The sequence below is a fragment of the Pangasianodon hypophthalmus genome, chromosome 11, assembly GCF_027358585.1.
Source record: "Pangasianodon hypophthalmus isolate fPanHyp1 chromosome 11, fPanHyp1.pri, whole genome shotgun sequence".
In the NCBI taxonomy this organism is placed as follows: Eukaryota; Metazoa; Chordata; class Actinopteri; order Siluriformes; family Pangasiidae; genus Pangasianodon; species Pangasianodon hypophthalmus.
In genome coordinates, this window is record NC_069720.1 from 2,673,566 (window position 1) to 2,691,514 (window position 17,949).

The 17,949-nt window shown below is 44.6% G+C and overlaps 1 protein-coding gene across 7 annotated transcripts in view; it reads left to right on the plus strand.

The window, feature by feature from the left end:
* zfhx3b (zinc finger homeobox 3b) overlaps positions 1 to 17,949 on the plus strand; it is a 376,578-nt gene that overhangs the window by 269,196 nt on the left and 89,433 nt on the right. For 6 of the 7 annotated variants that reach the window (XM_053237891.1, XM_053237886.1, XM_053237888.1 and 3 more), the window contains 2 exons: positions 6,369 to 9,459; positions 12,025 to 12,521. In XM_053237891.1, coding sequence (XP_053093866.1) covers positions 6,405 to 9,459; positions 12,025 to 12,521 — 3,552 coding nt within the window. In that variant the 5' untranslated portion in view covers positions 6,369 to 6,404. The remainder of the gene's footprint in view (positions 1 to 6,368; positions 9,460 to 12,024; positions 12,522 to 17,949) is intronic. The other variant, XM_053237890.1, reaches the window with a different exon arrangement.

The window sequence follows — 17,949 nt, forward strand, 5'->3', positions numbered from 1 at the left end:
AGCTCATCCGTAGAGAATGCACACACACACACCTGCTAAATTTTCAACCAAGTTGCATAGAAATAACCTACCTGATAAGTAAAGAATGGGTTCTGTGATGCTTTTCTGCTCACCACAGTTGTAAAGACTGGTTTTTGAGTTACCGTAACATTTCTGTCAGCTCAAACCAGTCTGGCCATTCTCCTCTGACCTCTCTCTCAAATCAAAATGCCATTTCCAACCATTTTTTATTTGTTTTTTGCACCTTTCCCTGGAAAGCTCTAGAGACTATTGTGCATGAAAATCCTAGGAAATCAGCAGCTTCTGAAATACTCAAACCAATCCGTCTGCCAGCACCAACCCTGCCACGGTCAGAGTCACAGACTGAGATCACATTTTTTTTCCCCATTCCGTTGTTTGATGTGAACATTGTGTGACGCCAGTATCTGCACTGAGTGTCACCTCAACACTGATCCAATCCTGACATCCTCACTGTTACCAAAGCAACTCTTTTAAAATGTGCATCAAGTCAACATTCTCAGGGTATACAATGACCCAAATCAGAAAGTGTGCCAAATCAGATCCAGTGTTTCACACCAGTATTACTCAGAATTGGATTACTACGTCTAATTATCTTTGATGGGATGCGTGGATGTCAATTTTCTCTGTGCTGAGCTCAGCTTTATTGAGATGTTATATAAGCAGCCAATAGATGTTTCATCCTGGTTTTTATGTTGCCTCAACACATACACACATCACAAACACAGTCGGCCACACACTCATGCAGTCTCCTGCTGTGTCCTGGCGCATGCTGTGAGCGCTCTGCATGCACGCCAGCCTGATCACCCATCTCTGATTATACATCAATACGTTTATCCCGGCAACGCTTTGTGTAGAAATCATTTATCTAAATGAACATTGAAAATAGAGAGGGTAATGAGAAGTCTTTTTTGACATGCCTATTTAAACTCTATATTCACCAAGGTCACTCTGTTTGTGCATGTAAATTTTAAAAAAGGAAAGTTGCTTTTGGGCAAACGTCATCGCTTAGCAAAAAAAACAACACTGTGAGTCTGTAATGGAATGCATTTTTAAATGGCGGATGTTGAGTATGATGTTAATTCTGCAGGCTGTGAGGGAGCTAATTCGAGCTCGTGCCTCATTTGTACTCCCCAACCTTGCTCCTCCGCCAGGCCCCCCATGCTGCTTGCTAATTGGCAGGAGACGGGGAGCTTCCTGCTGAGCACTCGCCGCTTTCCTCGTGCCTTACCACCCTACCAGCTCATGCTTTCTCTCTCTCTTTCTCTCTCTCTCTCTCTCTCTCTTTCTCTTTCTCTCAATCTGAGTAATTAACCCACAGCTAATTAACTGCTTCTAATTACACCGAAGAGGCTGTTTCTATCGCACTCTCCAAAAGTGAGGAGACACTCTGCCTCGACGTGTAAATCCCCCCTCGGCTGCTTTTCAACCTGTCCCCGCTCTCACGGCATGGAAAGGACAAATCCATCCCTTGTTAGCTAGAAGCCAGTGGAGTGTCCATGCTCTACATTGGCACGGAAGCGTTTTTAGGCATCGCTATGTTATGCCGTGTTTTGTTTTGCTACATGGATCGCTAATGCATACTTATGATAAAATACGAAAACAAAAAAAATTTTTAAAAATCATGGTGATTGTGTTTCATGTCCTAGAACTGAAAAATGTTTGAGAGGATTAGTATTAGTAACATCTAAAGTTTGTGTATGTTACACAGCATCATGGAGGAGTAACTTGATGTTGAAATCAAAATTGATAAAACAGTACCAGAATGCATGCAGCTTCTGCAGAGTGTTGTGAGACGGGTGCACTATGGGAAATGTAGTCTGTCTTTACTGAGACAGCTTTGGTTGGTGTAAGTGTATGGTTAGTGATGTGATATCTGTAGAAGTGGCAGCATTCTACACATAGCTGTGCTATCTCATCCCTAATGTACTCACAGGCACACTCCTTTCCTCTCCACTCCTCTCCTCTCCCTCCCTCCACCTCACCCCAGCGCCAGCCTCGTCACAGCCACTGCTATTTCTGTAGCTCAGACTGATAGCTAGAACTGAAGATCATTGATTTTACGGGAAACCGTGTTTACAGCCTGAGTGCCATCGACCTGAGGTGACTTTTTTCCTCCTGAAGCGGCAGCAGCAGCAGCGGCACTGGAGCTTTCCTGTGTCTACATTAAACACTCGAGGAGAAAGACGAGGCTGGAGGAAGGAAGAAACAGTTCAGTTCAGTGTACTCTGTTTACCTCATATTAATGATCTAGATATTGAGTGGATTTTATTGCGTAAAGCCCCAGCACAGTGCAGATGACTTATAAGAGTGTTCTCTCACAGTCGTTTAGCAATTAGGCTATTTTTGAGCTCATTCCTAAAGAAATGGCTAGATTTAAGATTAGATATTAGAACATGGTTATTAAGTGTTTACAAGGGGAAGCATGGTTTTAAAGTCAGCACATGGGATGCTCCTTCTTGGAGATACTGAGGCCTCACGCTGGTGTTATACTTCGTTTTAACTATGTATTTTGCATTTGTCAAGTATAACATCAATTTTACATAAATCTGGATGATCCAAGCTCTGTATCCTCAGCACAGAGATTTTTAACATAACATGTCATGAGTTAAGCCAGGGATCAAAGCATTCAGGAAGTCTTGTTGAACATTAGAGTGGACATAGAGTTAAGGAGGTAGCCTTATTTCTATATGCATGTGTCATTAATTGGTCTGAGCTTAGGAGCCCATGCAGGACCATTGTGCCTGCTCCTCCACCGAAGATGTCCCCAGTGCAGGGCTCACCTGATTTATCAATAGAAGCCTTTCCTTTCTATATCTTCCTGTAACTTTCTTAGCATTCATGACATTGATTTTTTAATAAGCACCCTAACTCTGCTGTGGCTAGCCAGTGTGATGGCTAGATCTGGAGCACACGCTCTGCCGCAAACCACTGGAAAGTAGTGCTTTGGAGCAAGAGCGCTGAAACAAAAGCTGTAGGACAGCTGCTGGGGGAAGGCAGGTTGAGGCGGAGACTCAGGGCTGCACCCTGTAAGTGGTTTCCAGCTGGGGCAGAGTGTGTGTTAATTCCCCAGGAGAGAGCAGAGGGTGCCAGGGCTCGGCCCCCGGAGGCTCAGCCCCTAGGCAGGTGAATGAGCATGCTTATAATCAGATGGCTGCTTAGCCTTTAATTCGCCTTTCGCTCAGCCGGTAAATCCCGCCTAATGAAAGGTCCCATAAATAAAAACTTATCTCGTTTTCCATCCTCTCCAAATGACAACCAGACCCACTCTCTGACAGTGTTCATTAGGTTCTGGGCTTTTACTTGGCAAAGCCTTTATCTGCTTCACTAGCCTGGACAAGAGACATGCAGAGATCTGAAAAGTCCAGTCTTTTTACTTTCTTTGAGGACTTGATAGACCTACTATGCCAAGACACAGTTCTCGATAGCTGGAAAGGATATTCTCACAGATCTAACTGTGCTTCTGACTGGATGTATTGTCTAAAATATAGCCTGTTTTGATCCTTTAAGAGCAAAGTTTGCTATGTTCCTTCTTATCAGAGGGGAAAACAGATCATTGTACCCACAACTTTGTTGTTTCTTCTGTTTGATTATCACTTTTAGTGCTTTCAAATTTGTTTGGGAAGCCTTTGTCCTTAGATTCGTTCTGAGTAGGGATGGAATGGGGGCACATTTGAGAATGCACCATCAATTCTTTAGAGCAGTGATCTACAGGATAATCATAGTGCAAAGGTATGGCAGTGTGGAATGCTCAGGAATTACTGTAATTCATGGTTTATGATTCTCGGTCGATTGCTACTGTACAGTGTGAGCAAAGAGACTAATATCTATTCACTTCCCTTGCCTAATAGCGCCTGCACGTCTACCAGGGCTCTCGTTAGAGATTTAAAGCTTCCACTGCTTTAAACAGGTGTCACAGAGGAAGCAGAACTTGAACGGGCAAACAGCATTATATTGGAGCACCCATCTGCGACTGGCAGACTCCAGACAATCCTATTGTACATACTAGACCAGATTATTGAATTAGACCTTCTCCATTTTAACATCCAATCCTAGTTGGTGTAAGAGGTTGCTAGCAGTTTGTCAACCCTAGCCCTTTGGATCTGGCTCCAGCGGAAGGTGTCTGAATGCTTGGCACTTCTAATGCACATTATGGGTGATCTTCAGGTTGAACTGTGTAGGTGATGGACAGAGTTTGCCTGTTAGAGTGGTCTGGATGTATTGCTGTAGGAGAGAAATTGATCAGCTTTGTAAGATGGTTTGCACTGGAGACCTTCAAAATGGCTGAAAGTGATGGCGGATTAAGTGATCTAGTATTTACCTAACAAATATTTATTATTTATTCAACAGTTTTATTCAGTTAAAGAGGGTTCACCTAATATCTGGTGGAATACAATTAAATATATGGAATATATAAAACTGACCAAAAATAAATATTAATTAATTTTCATTGGTTAAATAATACAGGATATCGTGTGTGGCTTATGCATATCTCCTAGACTGTGGGGGTGGGGGTTTGAAGGTGGTGGTGGGTGATGAGGGGGAGTACATTTTCATCAGATATTCATGAAGAGGGAGTCAGACATTATCAATCTCCCTAGCCAAGCCCTGTGTTGTTTAATATGTATGGGGGGTGGGGGGGTGGCCGCAGACAGAGTGTCTGATCAGCCCTGAAATTTGCATCCCTAAGTAAATAAGTAAATAAATCAAGTGCATGCTGCAAATGTGCTAATCAGGCAGGACATGGCGGTTAGCATGCTGCCAGGAAAGTTTGCTCATGTAATATTCAGCATAGGAGGGTGAAAGGGCATGCCGGATTTATTGGTTTCAGTCTGGTTGCCCCCTTTAATCAATGCTGCCTCTATCCCCTTAATAAAATTATTAGCTCAGCACTATCTCTCGCTATCATTTCATGTCCCCGGCCCACTCTAAATTGCGGCCTGTGGCTCTTGAGCCTCTCTTGCGCTCCGGGCAAACCCAAGCCCCCTGAGTGTGCAGCTCCCATTTGTTATGGAAGAGATGGAGGATTGCTAGAGTGTTTAAACCAGCTTATTGCATGCCAGATCTAAACACAGTTGCATCTGGAATTTCAGGCCAGCCGAGGTCACCAGTTTTATTTTTTTTACTGACATTTTTTAAAGATGTATATAGAAAGGCATACAAATAATTACCAGAAAATACATATGCTGTCCTTGTCAGTAAGCCATTTCCTCTCAGTATGTGTTTTTGCAATTCTGCCTAACCTAACCAACAAATACAAAAATGTTCAACATTTTGAAATTGAATTGGTGAGATTATCATACAAGTTGTGTTTAGTGTCTTTAAGTCCTATATTTCCATTTAGCTTGATAAGAAAGTTTACCAAGTGTGCACAGTTAATATATTGTTGATTTAATTATGTTAAAAATTTTAGCTAAAGAACTTTGGGGCCTCTTTGCCATACCTAGATACCTTGAATAAATCTATCTAAATCTAACATCTGTTTCTGATAGCTAAAGTTAGCTCAGCCTATAGCCCTATGAAATATCCAAGGGATTTGACTATAGCTGGTACTAAATTTTACTTTATCTTTAATTTGATGTTAAGGAGTGGACATATCTTAATGTAGCCTTAATGAATATTTTTAATTCAGTAAAATCTTATTCACGTATAACATATTTGTGTGTGGTATTTTTTGGCTGATTTAGGCTTTGAGAGGTAATAATGGATTAATAATCAATTTGCGTCCTCTGCTGTGGAGGTTCTTCACCATTCTGGCTGATAAATCTTAGCTCACTCTCCCTGGGTGTGGGAGATGGATCATGTGCTGATGGCTGGTTTTACTGTGTCTAATTAGCAGCACAATGGAGCTTCTTTATCCATTAAGTTATTCTGTTACTGTTCCTCAGATTGAGCATTAATTAAAACCGGATGTATGTGGGAATCTGGAACATGGTAGACTCTGAGTGTTGTTTGGAGGATGAAGATAAAAGATGGTAACTTGCTGATATGACAGGAAGAGCCATCTGAGCTGGCTTATTAATGCATGTCTGAGGTATTGTATTTAAGTACCTAATCTACCGTAATGAGCACTCTGTCATTTTCCACTGTTAGATCTTACGCTTTTGTCTCTCATCTAATGCTATACATCAAGCCTGTTCACAGTTCTATACATAGCATTTTCAGTTTATCAAGTCTCTTTGTAACTGAATGTAACTGAATGTTTAGTATTAGAAAGCTGGGACTTGGCTTGATTAGGAAGCTTGAAAGAAGTCATTTCTTTTGTTCTCTGCTTTTATATAGGTTTATAATTCTCCTTAATTCAGCATTTTTTAACCATATCTCTTCTTTCTGTGTTTTTTTTTACTCAGGCCTGGATGCGATGAACGCCTCATGTAGGCATCAGCATGGAAAGCTGTGAGTCTCCCGTGGTTTCTGGGACAGACGATGGGCTCAGCTCCTCAACCACCTCCCAGCAGCCTCAGCAGCATCCTCCTCAACCCTGGAACGATCGCCCTAGTGCACAGGTCACTCCCAGCAACCACCCCCATTCCTTGGATCCCCTGCCTCTCTCAGCTCAGCTTCAGAGCTCCAGCACGCCTCGTGAGGTTGTGAGAGAACAGAAGCAACAGCAGCAGCAAACACGGACCCCGTCCCAGGCTACCAGTGAGAGCTCCACCAGCAGCCAACTGCACCCCAGACGAGAGGGGTTGGAGGAGGAGCAGGAGGCAGGGAGCTGTGGAGAGGACGACGAAGACTTGGAAGACTTGGATGATATGGAGATTGACAACTGTTTTCCGAGTTTGCAGCCCTTCCCCGGCTTACCTATAGCTCCAGTAGGAGGGGGCATGCCCACTCTCATGCGGCAGCAGCCCATCCAGCGGAGGGATGCTATGGAAAGTGGGAGTGAAGGAGAGGAAGAGGATGAAGAAGAGAGCAGTGATGTGGAAAACCTAGCTGGGGAAATTGTCTACCAGCCTGATGGCTCAGCTTACATTGTGGAAAGCCTAAGCCAGCTGATCCAAAGTGATGGGGGCATGACATCTAGCTTGCTTCCCTCAAATTTTCTCTCTGGTGGTGGTAAACCAGGGGAACCTGCCGGAACCTCCTCATCAGTTTACCCTCAGATCATCAACACGTTCCACATAGCCTCATCTTTTGGAAAGTGGTTTGGCTCATCAGACCAAGGTTTCCCCAATACCTCAACCCTGGCAGGCCACAGTCCTGTACTGCACAGTTTCCGCGTTTTTGATGTGCGGCACAAAAGCAACAAGGATTATCTAAACAGCGACGGGTCTGCCAAGAAGTCTTGTGTATCCAAAGATGTTCCCAACAATGTGGATTTCTCTAAATTTGATGGGCTAGCCCTTTACGGTAAAGGCAAGCCCATTCTCATGTGTTTTCTCTGCAAACTGTCCTTTGGTTATGCTCGCTCCTTCGCCACTCACGCTGTCCATGATCATCGCATGACATTGTGTGAGGATGAGCGTAGGCTTTTGGGCCACAAGCACGCGTCTGCCATTATACAGGGCATCGGTAAAGACAAAGAGCCCCTAATTAGCTTCCTGGAACCAAAAAACAAGAGCTCTCCTTCACCACCCAGCCTAGTGCCCATGAACTCAGGCCAGAGCTTCTTTGGCACATTCAGTGGAGTCCATTTAGAGGCGGGGAGCAATAGTGGAGGAGGCGAAGGTCTCCTCAACAAAGACTCTGATTCCGGTCTCCAGCAACAAGCCCTACTCACCCTGGGAGGCCTCGGAAGTCCCAAACCACCATCTCTTACCTCAACCCCAGGTCCTGCCAAAGACTCCATTACCCTGCCCAAGGCTCAGGGAGGGAGAACAGAGGGACCTGTGGGAAAAGAGGGGACTCAGAGAAGGGAGGATGGGGGCATGCAGCCCTGTGAAAGCAAAACTCTAATTCATGGTGAGGAGGTGGCCTCTGAAGAAGAGGAGGAACTTCTTTTAGAAGAAGAAGAGGATGAAGTGGAGGACGATGGCACTGTGGTGGCCTGTGGTGGCAGTAGCAGCAGTGGTGGTGGACAAGTCGGGGAACCAGCTGTCTCAAACCAAAGTATTTCTAAATCTCCTTTATTAATGCCTAGTAGCGCTCTACAGCCTTCTGCCTGTCCCTCTGCAGCCAGCCCCACACTCAACAGCAAAGTCCCAGCTTCCATGTGCTCTTCTTCTGTCAGGGGATCAGAAGAGGGAATGGCTGCAGATGGTGGACGGAGGTCTTCAGAGCTCCCACTGAGCTTTAACTGCCAGGGGCCCACTGTCCCCATGGCAATGGCAGCAGCCACCAGAAGAGGAGGTGAGGAGGATGGAGCTGCATGCTCCTCAGCGGGGACTTCTTCCCCTCTCGCCTCCAACACCGCTGCTGATGAAAGTGCCAATCGAGATAGTGCCACAGCTCCTGAACCAAATGAATGCCTGGCAGAGGGAGATGATGACAGTGGTGCCCACCTGCACCACCTCCACCACCATCACCACCACCCACACCCTTCACCACACTCCCACCCCAACTCCCAGCATGCAGGAACCTGCGACATTACTGGAGTGGGTGAATGCCCCCAGAACCATGGGGCTGGGGCCAGTGGAGGAAATGGGGTTGAGTGCCCTAAATGTGACACTGTCCTGGGCTCGTCACGCTCACTGGGTGGCCATATGACGATGATGCATTCGCGCAACTCTTGCAAGACACTGAAGTGTCCCAAGTGCAACTGGCATTACAAGTACCAGCAGACCCTGGAGGCCCACATGAAGGAGAAGCACCCAGACTCTGGGAACTCCTGTGTGTACTGCAGCAGTGGACAGAGCCATCCACGTCTGGCTCGGGGTGAGAGCTACACCTGTGGCTACAAGCCCTTTCGTTGTGAGGTCTGTAATTACTCCACCACCACAAAGGGCAATCTGAGCATCCACATGCAGTCAGATAAACACCTCAACAACATGCAGACCCTGCAGAATGGAGGTTCCATCCCTACAGCCAGTGAGCAGGTGTTTGGGCATACACCTGGTGGAGTGGTGTCTGTTCCATCAGCCACCCAGGCCAGCAGTCACCACCCAAGCCACCACCACCATCCGGCACAGTCGTCCACCCACATAGCTGGGCCTTGTGGAGCTCCTTCGCCCACCAAGCCCAAGAGCAAACCCACTTGGCGCTGTGAGGTGTGTGACTATGAGACCAATGTGGCTCGCAACCTGCGCATCCACATGACTAGTGAGAAGCACATGCACAACATGATGCTGCTTCAGCAGAATGTCACCCAGATGCAACATGGCCGTCTAGGCCTGGGGGCCATGCATTCGCCCTCTGAGGCAGAACTTTACCAGTACTATCTGACCCAAAACATGAGCCTGCCTCCAGGCCTGAAGATAGATCCTACTGGAGCCGATGCCCAATTCTTGCTAGGAGGATTCCACCTGGACCCTAATATGGCTTCCTTGGCCCCAGCACTAGGTGAGTTGTATGCCTCTTGCTTTCATCGAAAAGCTTAATCCTTTATTGCTTTTTCATTTGCTCTTTGTATAATTAAAAAAGAGGTTATCTGAAATAATCTGATTGAAAAAAGTAGAAAGGTCACATAAATACACTTACAATTTAAATTGCTTATAGGATACTCCTTTAGATATGACAGTGAAAGAAAATGTGGTATGACTAAAAAATACCAGAGAGGCCACTCTGCCTAAAGTGTAGATAAATACTCACTAATCTATGCTGTAAGTGCATTCCTTATCTATGAAATCTTGCCTTGAAAGAGAGAGCTTTTTGTGAGAGCTGTGGGTGACATGTAACTGAACTGGCACAGACTATGATGCAAGCAAAAAAAGGAAATCCTTCACTATGTTCCTTTCCTGAAAGAACAGGATGTCACCATAACTCAAGAGTAGAGAGTGGTTTCTAACACACAAAGCTTGAGGTGACACGACTCTAGTCTGGACCTTTTGTATAGGTTTGTGTGAAGGTTGATGCTTTAAAACAGGTGTTACAGGCATCAGACAGTATTATTTACTGTGCTTAGGTGTAAAAGGAAAGGATACTGTATCTTTGAGAGTTGATATATTTCACACAAACACCCACAGAAAACAGAAAAGTAGGAGGAGAGAACACACATCTTCCTAAAATATGAGCCTCAACTTGCTAGTAGCGTCCATTGTGTTAGTCAGGTCACTATTCCTGGGAATTCCCCCAAACACGAACACACACACGCACACGCACACACACACACACACACACACTAGAAAGTCAGTATGAATGGGCAGGCCAGGCAGCTCTGCAGCTTGGTCCACAAACTTCCCTGTGCGTGTCAGCATTTTTTTTTTTGTCGTTATTCCCAAACTGCTGCTGTCCTAACCAACCCAACTCACCTCCTTTTCCCTCTCACTTATAATTGCAGCTATAAATTTTATTTTGGTAAAAGAAATGAAGGAAAATGGGTAATGCAGTGGTGAAGCAGAGGCTTTGGTGTGCCAACTGCAACCTCACTGTCTGCACAGACTTTTCTATTTCATTTTCTCCTTCTTATACTCTTTCTCCTACTTATAAATTAGATCATGTTTGAGAAAATCACAGCAATGTCTTTTTAATATTATTGCAGAAGATTACAGTTTTCATCTTTTTATATTATTTCTTTTGTCATTTTGTTTTGTTCTCTAAGAGATGACAAATCATAATCTCAAATAATTTTACTGGCCCCTCTTGTTGTCTTTTATAGCCCTTATCCTTACAACCTAAGCTGAAGAGAGAGAGAGAGAGAGAGAGAGAGTGAGGGAGGGAGTCAGTGCCGTTCCTTAAATTAAACTCTAAATGAAATTTATCAACACACTGTCCCGCCAACTTAGGAAGAAACAGTCATGATCTTGGAACGTTTTGTTGCACAAACCAGATACAAAACCGCAGAAATTATTATAAGAACTGATTCATACACAGGAGGCTATTTGAAGATGGAACTGTTTACCAAATGTGAATAAAAATGAGTCAAGGAAAACAGAGGAATTAAGAGTTGGCATGTATGAATCAGGTAACAGAGACAGACTTCTGCGCCCCAATTGGTGATTTCAGAGGGTTTTGCAGAAATCTTCTTCTCCCTGCATTAAAAGTGCAGGTAATAGAGGAAAGTCAGAAAAAAGGCTGCATATTGCAGCAATAAATAAAAAAAGAGGCTGCTGGAATTAATTTAGTGTAAAGCCAGGTGGGGTCAGCCAGTGTGCTCAGTCTGGGCAGTGATAGATTAAAGATCAGTGAGCAAAGGCAAAAACATGCAGACTGCTCCTGATTTGTCATCTATTTTAAACAACGCATCTTCTTCCACACCACCTGATTGCTTTGTCATATTTGTTACTCTGTTGTTGATTATTAAGAGCTTTCTTCCCATCTGCTATAACTCATGTAACTCTGACTTTGGTCTAACTCTGAGCTCTGACTTTGAATTCCAAAAAGGGTTCCCTGTTGATTTGGTGAGCAATTTGGAGTAAAAATGCAGATTTTATATTACAATTCCTCAAACAACAGGAATAGATCTGATTTACAGTAAAGTAGGCTAGTGAACTTGGTACCTCTCCTATAATGATAGAATAACTTTTTTTATTAGCCTGGATTCATTGCCTCTGGAAATGGCAGGCTGTGAAAGTCCAAACAAGGGTTTCCATAAATCTATAACTGTACCCAGTCCTTGCTAGAGAAGTCAGGCTTTATTTCTTTCTCTGTCTTTCTTTTTTCTCTCATCTTGTCTTAGATGAAAGAAAAGGATGTTTTAGCTTTAATAAAATTAAATGTGTAAATATACACCTGCATGTTATCCTCCAGAGGACTGCAAAGCAAATCTACTTTGACAGTATGGAAAAACTTGCCTGTTTGTTGAAAGGCTGAGCACCATTTACGCTTCCACAGGACATCCAGGCAAACTGAAATGTACCTTTTTACAGCAGGAAACATAAACAGATGAATGTGTAATATCATGGAGAGATGCTGTATGTGTGTTAAATGATTAACAGTGATGCCCATCTTTCTATGCTGCGTCTTCAGTAGGAGGGGACATTCCCATGGACGTACGTCTAGGTGGAGGACAGCTGGTATCCGAGGAGCTGATGACCTTGGGTGAGAGCCTGTCGCAGACAACTGACCCATCACTGAAGCTCTTCCAGTGCGCTGTGTGCAACCGGTTCACCACCGACAACCTGGACATGCTGGGCATGCACATGGGCGCTGAGCGCACACTGCCCGAGGATGAGTGGAAGGCAGTGGTGGGTGACTCGCACCAGTGCAAGCTGTGCCGCTACACCACACAGCTGAAGGCCAACTTCCAGTTGCACTGCAAGACTGACAAGCATGTGCAGAAGTACCAGCTGGTGGCCCACATTAAGGAGGGTGGCAAGGGTAATGAGTGGCGCCTAAAATGCGTGGCCATCGGGAACCCTGTACACCTCAAGTGCAACGCCTGTGACTACTACACCAACAGCCTGGAGAAGCTGCGCATGCACACTGTCAATTCGCGCCACGAGGCCAGCCTCAAGCTGTACAAGGTGAGTGATTATTCCAGTTGTGTAGACTTGAACCAGAATTGCTTGAGCCTCCATTCGTCCAGAGATGAGAGAATCTACTATCACTACCCCTACAAATACTCCCTAACTGTACTCAGGCTGTGGGTGATGCGGCCATGTTGTATTACAAAGCCTAGACAGTGGAGACAGAAACGGCCGGAGTCATTAGAGGCAGAGGGACATGGCAGGTCAGCAGGGTGGGAATGAGGACAGAGGGTGATATTGGCGGTAGAGCGGATGAAGAAGTGTGAAGTGAGTGGGGAGAGAGAGAAGGGTTCGGTGCTAATACTCCTCAGAGCGGGAAAGGCAGGATCGTTCTCGACAGCTATATTGATTTTCTCCAGAGTTGGAGCTTCACCTTCTCCTCTAATCATTCCATAATAGCCAATGGATGAACACTCTCTGAACAAATGGCTATAAATCTAACAGGCCTGAATCCACTTAGGCACCTATCCTGTGTGTCTGCAGCCCAGGCTCTCAGCGTGGTTAAACCAAACTGGCATCATAGTGCACAGGGACTTCTCTTTTTCCTTCCCCTCTTTATCTGTCCCTTTTCCTCAACCATTTCTCACAGACTTAAACAGATCCTCAGTTACTCCCCCAAACATTCTCTGAGATATTTACATACAGTCATTCTCAGACGCTCCCTCTGAGATCATGGTGCACTCTGCCCTCTCTCCCTTATTTTGCTTTTATTTACACAAAGACTTGGTTTTTAAGTGTTACGCTCTTGGAAAATAAATGACCAAAAACAAACATTACATATTATCAGGTTTTATTCATTTAACATTTCCAAGAGCATAGCACTTTATACCAAATGTCACTGCACCAGAACAACTATTGCCCAAAAGCATTTGCAAAAACAGATTGTCTTTTACGGCAGGCTTTAATCACATTAGAAAGCTGTGGTAAAACAGAATAATTTGGAATAACAGCCAACACTCCATCTGCTCTGTCAGAGAGCTGTGGGTTCTTTATGAATGGGTTCCTTCCAGTTTGCTGATGGTTTTATTGCAGGCTTCCTGTCTATGAGCTCTCTACAGCACAACAGCGTCCAGCTCACTAACTGAGAGAAATTGTTTCTCAGCACCCCATTAAGTGTGAAGGTGCGAGATGGAGCTCCCAGGTCAGTCATAACCCTGGCCCGAGGGGATAATGCTCGACGGCAGTGCTGAGAAAGCTACTTCATTGACCGTCAAAGGCAGGGCCTAGCTCGCAGTACCTTCAGGACCTTTAGGAAGGCTGTCCGACCGCCTCACCCTGTTCAGGCCTGGACGTGTAGTCAGGATATTTACAAATTCCTCAACAACTCAAATATGTAACATGAGCCACATGACTAGCCTGTGGAGGCAGTCTCATTTTGCTCCAGGCATGATTTTTGACCTAGCGAACCAGGTTAAGCTTGCCTTCAGCACCTGCCTATGCAAATTTCTATTCCAACCCACTTGGTATGTTTCGAATTGGCGTTAATCTTCACTCAAGGGCTCAAGTAATTACATTTTCAAGATCAGTTTAGAGGCATAGCCACATCTCTGTCTCATCTCCCTATGTGGAGCATGAAGGCAACTGAGATATGTTGAGCCCATCTCCCTTTAATTGGAGGCTTAAAGATGTTCCACACATCAAGCTCTGAGGTACTTAAAACAGTTCCTTAACCCACAGAACTCCAGGGATCCAAAAAGTAAATGAGATGTAGGCAGCAAATAGAGCAGCATCCACATCATCTCGCCTGCTAATAGAGACATTCACAACTTGACAAGTTGTTTCAGCACTTCGTGACCTATAAATGTGTGTTTCTTTTTAAATAATAAGTACACAAGGATACTGAGTTTGTTCTGTTGAGGTGACACGCCACAGCATCACAGACTTCATGTCCCATTGGTTTTATGGTGATGGTGGTAGGCACTGACAGTCCAAGCATGATGGTTCCCTGCCAGAATGGCTGGGTTCTGTCTGTGGAGGGAAAATGAAACCTGATGCAAAAAGCGTAATATTTTTGGACTTTTTGGAGAGAACATAAATCAAGTCAGCATAAACAGGCTGTTAGATGTGGGAGATCTTTGGGACACTTCACCCAAATCAAACTGGTTTGCATTAAACAGTCCCTTTGTGTGCACGGCTCCGTATAAATTGGAGCCTGTAATTACTGGAATTAAAAAGGAAGGTTTAAACTGAGGGCTAAGCTGGATGGGATAATTTGAGAGTCTGTGGTATGCAGCCCATATTAGGCCTTTCTAAAAATATGCCTCCTCCCACCACTCCACATATTGGAATGTTCTGAAAGCCCATGGAAAGCTCGGGCAAGTTGCTCTAACCACATGGACCACCATAGAGCCTGGTCCAGGGATGAGATCAGGTCGTTCCATTTTACCTCTCTGTCGGTCTGTCTTTTTTACCCTTGGTGAACTTTCACCTTCCCTCGCGCTGTACAAGTTCCTGCTTGCTGGTGGTTTTGTAGTGGTCAGCATGATGTCATGATGGTCACCCAGTAAGCGCTTGCAGATGGGCCACACAACAAAATTTAGGTCGATGTACAGTTTACTACAGTTGAGTCTTTATACTTTTTCTCACTCTTTCCAGAGCTGAGAGTGGAAGTCCACTAATATTCCGGTCCCTCTGTCCAATCACCACAATATACACCTAGAGATGTGGTAATATGGCAAAAATATCATATCACGATACTTGAAATACAATTCTACAATACATGATATGTATCACAATATATAGGTTTGCTAAAAATCTGCATTTAGGAAATGATAAAAAAATGATGATACAAGTTTGATGATACTTTTATATATGTCCACAAAAATAAATTACTTAAAACTGAAAAAGAGATAATAGATAATAATTGTAACTGTCATTGTAGATAATTGTAACTGTCATTTTAAAAAAAGGTTAAAAGATATCATGATTCCTCAGATATCTCAGACCAAAATGTACTGTGACGTATCACAATATCAGTGTCATATTGTCATATTGTCCAGCTCTACCCAAAACTAGGCTTACAGTTAAATGCATCTTCTCATTGCCACATTATTTCAGGTCTTCGGAATTTTGTGAAACTTTTTTTCTTGTTTTTAGTCATGCTCAATTACAATAAGTCACAAGCTATTCGCTGATGCATTCATCTTCAGTAAGCACTACCCTGGTCAGGGTTGCGCCAGATAAGAATACACCCTGGATGGGATACCAGTCAACCATATGGCACAGTGCAAACACATTCACACACTTATTCACACCTAGGGGCAATTTGGCATTTTTTTTTTCTGGGAGGTGGGAGGAAACTGGAGGAAACCCACACAGATATGGGAGGATGTGTGAAACTCTACCCAGACGGTAACCTGAACCGTGGACCCTGGAGCTGTGAGGCGACAATATGATGCCATGTCATAAACTATTCTACACCTTAATTTGCAACCTCCCAACCTCAAGAATTGTCGACACCAATAAATCTTGAACAGGAGTTCAGTGCTGAGCATTTGTGAAGTCTCCAGTAGAGAAGATTATACAGTAAAAGTATCTTCAAGTATCTGAAGTACTCTTATATTTAAGTAAATCCACTTAAGTAGTAGAGCAATTACTAGACCAATTACTACAGCAATTAATCAGAGCAATCACTAATACAACGTTTGGCTTAAATACCTTTGCATTTTTTAAATCACTTGTGCTGTGGTGAGTTTGTTCTTGCATACAGATGTATGAGTGTTCCCAACCTTCACTATGGGTGAAATAAATGTAACTGTGTTTGGAGATACTCAGAGGGAAAAAGTAGTAACCTCAAGAAATACTCAAACGTACATGTTGATGATTGCACTTCGTGTAATCATTGACATAGATCATGTAGATGAGGGACTTTTACTGGAGTTAGACGTGAGTCTGGACTACTCCAGACAACCTGGGTGTAGACAGGGCGAGCTGGGGCCAGAAGTGAGCTTCCAGTCAGACCTTTCAGGGGCGCAGGAGGAGCATGGGGGTTAGCTGGCTACCTTCCTCGTCTCGGGGGCCACTGCTATCTGCAGTAATTGAGATTGATTGGATGTTATTTTTCCTCTTGCAAATGTAGTCCATTAGCTTGGCACATGCATAATCAGTTTAGGCCGCAGTTAACTGAATGTAATCATGTTCCTCGGTGTCTGCTCGCACAAAATCCACTCCAGATGCCTCTTGGCCGTGGAAAGAGAGGAAGAAAGTGCCGTCACTATCACATAGGGAATCTTTACCCAAGAAACCCCTCGTACACTAGCTCCCCCCCAGTGTCTTTTTTCCTGGTCTCGCTCTATTAAATGCACAAGGATCTACACAAACTCGCATATGCACACAAGCACACATTCAGCCACTACTGCTGGCCCAAGTTTGTGAAAATAGATCACATTCTGTCATACATCGGCTCTGCTAATACGGTCCGGCCCACAAAATCCAGCCACAGAGTGTCGGCGTTTTTTTGGACAGGCTTCCCTCTTCTTATTTTCCCCTCCAGTGCAATCCAACTGGAGCAGCTCAGCGGTGTGGAGGGAAAAACGTCCATGCTCGGCGGAGAACAGAGGAAAAACACAGTAAAACAAAACAGACAGTGATGCAAGGGAAGGGATTAACCATGGCCGCCACAAGGAAACACATTAACGTGGCTCTCAGTAACAGCTCAACCCTCCCATTAGTGAGACTCCAGATATGATGTCTTTTGTTTTTATCATCAAATAGAGTTGAAGTGGTGCATTTCTGTAGTGCTATCTGTGGATGAAGGAGGGTGAGGAGAAAGAGAGAACGAAAGAGACACACCCCAACTATACAAACTAGCCCTCCAGACATCAGTCAAGAGTAGAGATGGAGAGAGGGCGGGGGTGGAGGGGGGTGTAGGAGGGCAGGCGTCAGGTCTGAGAGCGATAGAATGAGGCAGAGAGACGTTTAGACGGAGATACTCTCCTAATTATCATGGCTAGCCTGTGATTGTTCAGTAATAGTGCTCAGTGGGCAAAAAAGGTTGCTCCTCTTCCAGGAAGAGCCGAGCTCTGATTTACTGGTAGTACAGCGCTAATAAAGCACTTGCACTGTGTCCACACCGCCACCACTCAGACATCCTGCTCAAACCCCCCTCCTCCTTTTCCCCCCATCACCGTTAGACATAGTAGTCTTACCACCTTGTACAGCACAGATGCTTTTTTTCCTCTCTAGAATGTTTGCATGCATGCTATGTAGGCTTGCCCAAATGGTGTTTAAGTGCATGACAGGACCTCCACTAGCGTGACCCGTGACCCTCCATATCATCTCTGAACCTCATCTGCCCCTTTCTGCCTGGAGGGTGCTGAACACTTGCTTTACAATAAGCCAAACAGGGAATGGCTTTCTCCATAAACCAGACCCAAGGACTGGCCAGTGAGGGTTCCAGTCACAGACTGAGTGGGTGTGGATAGGC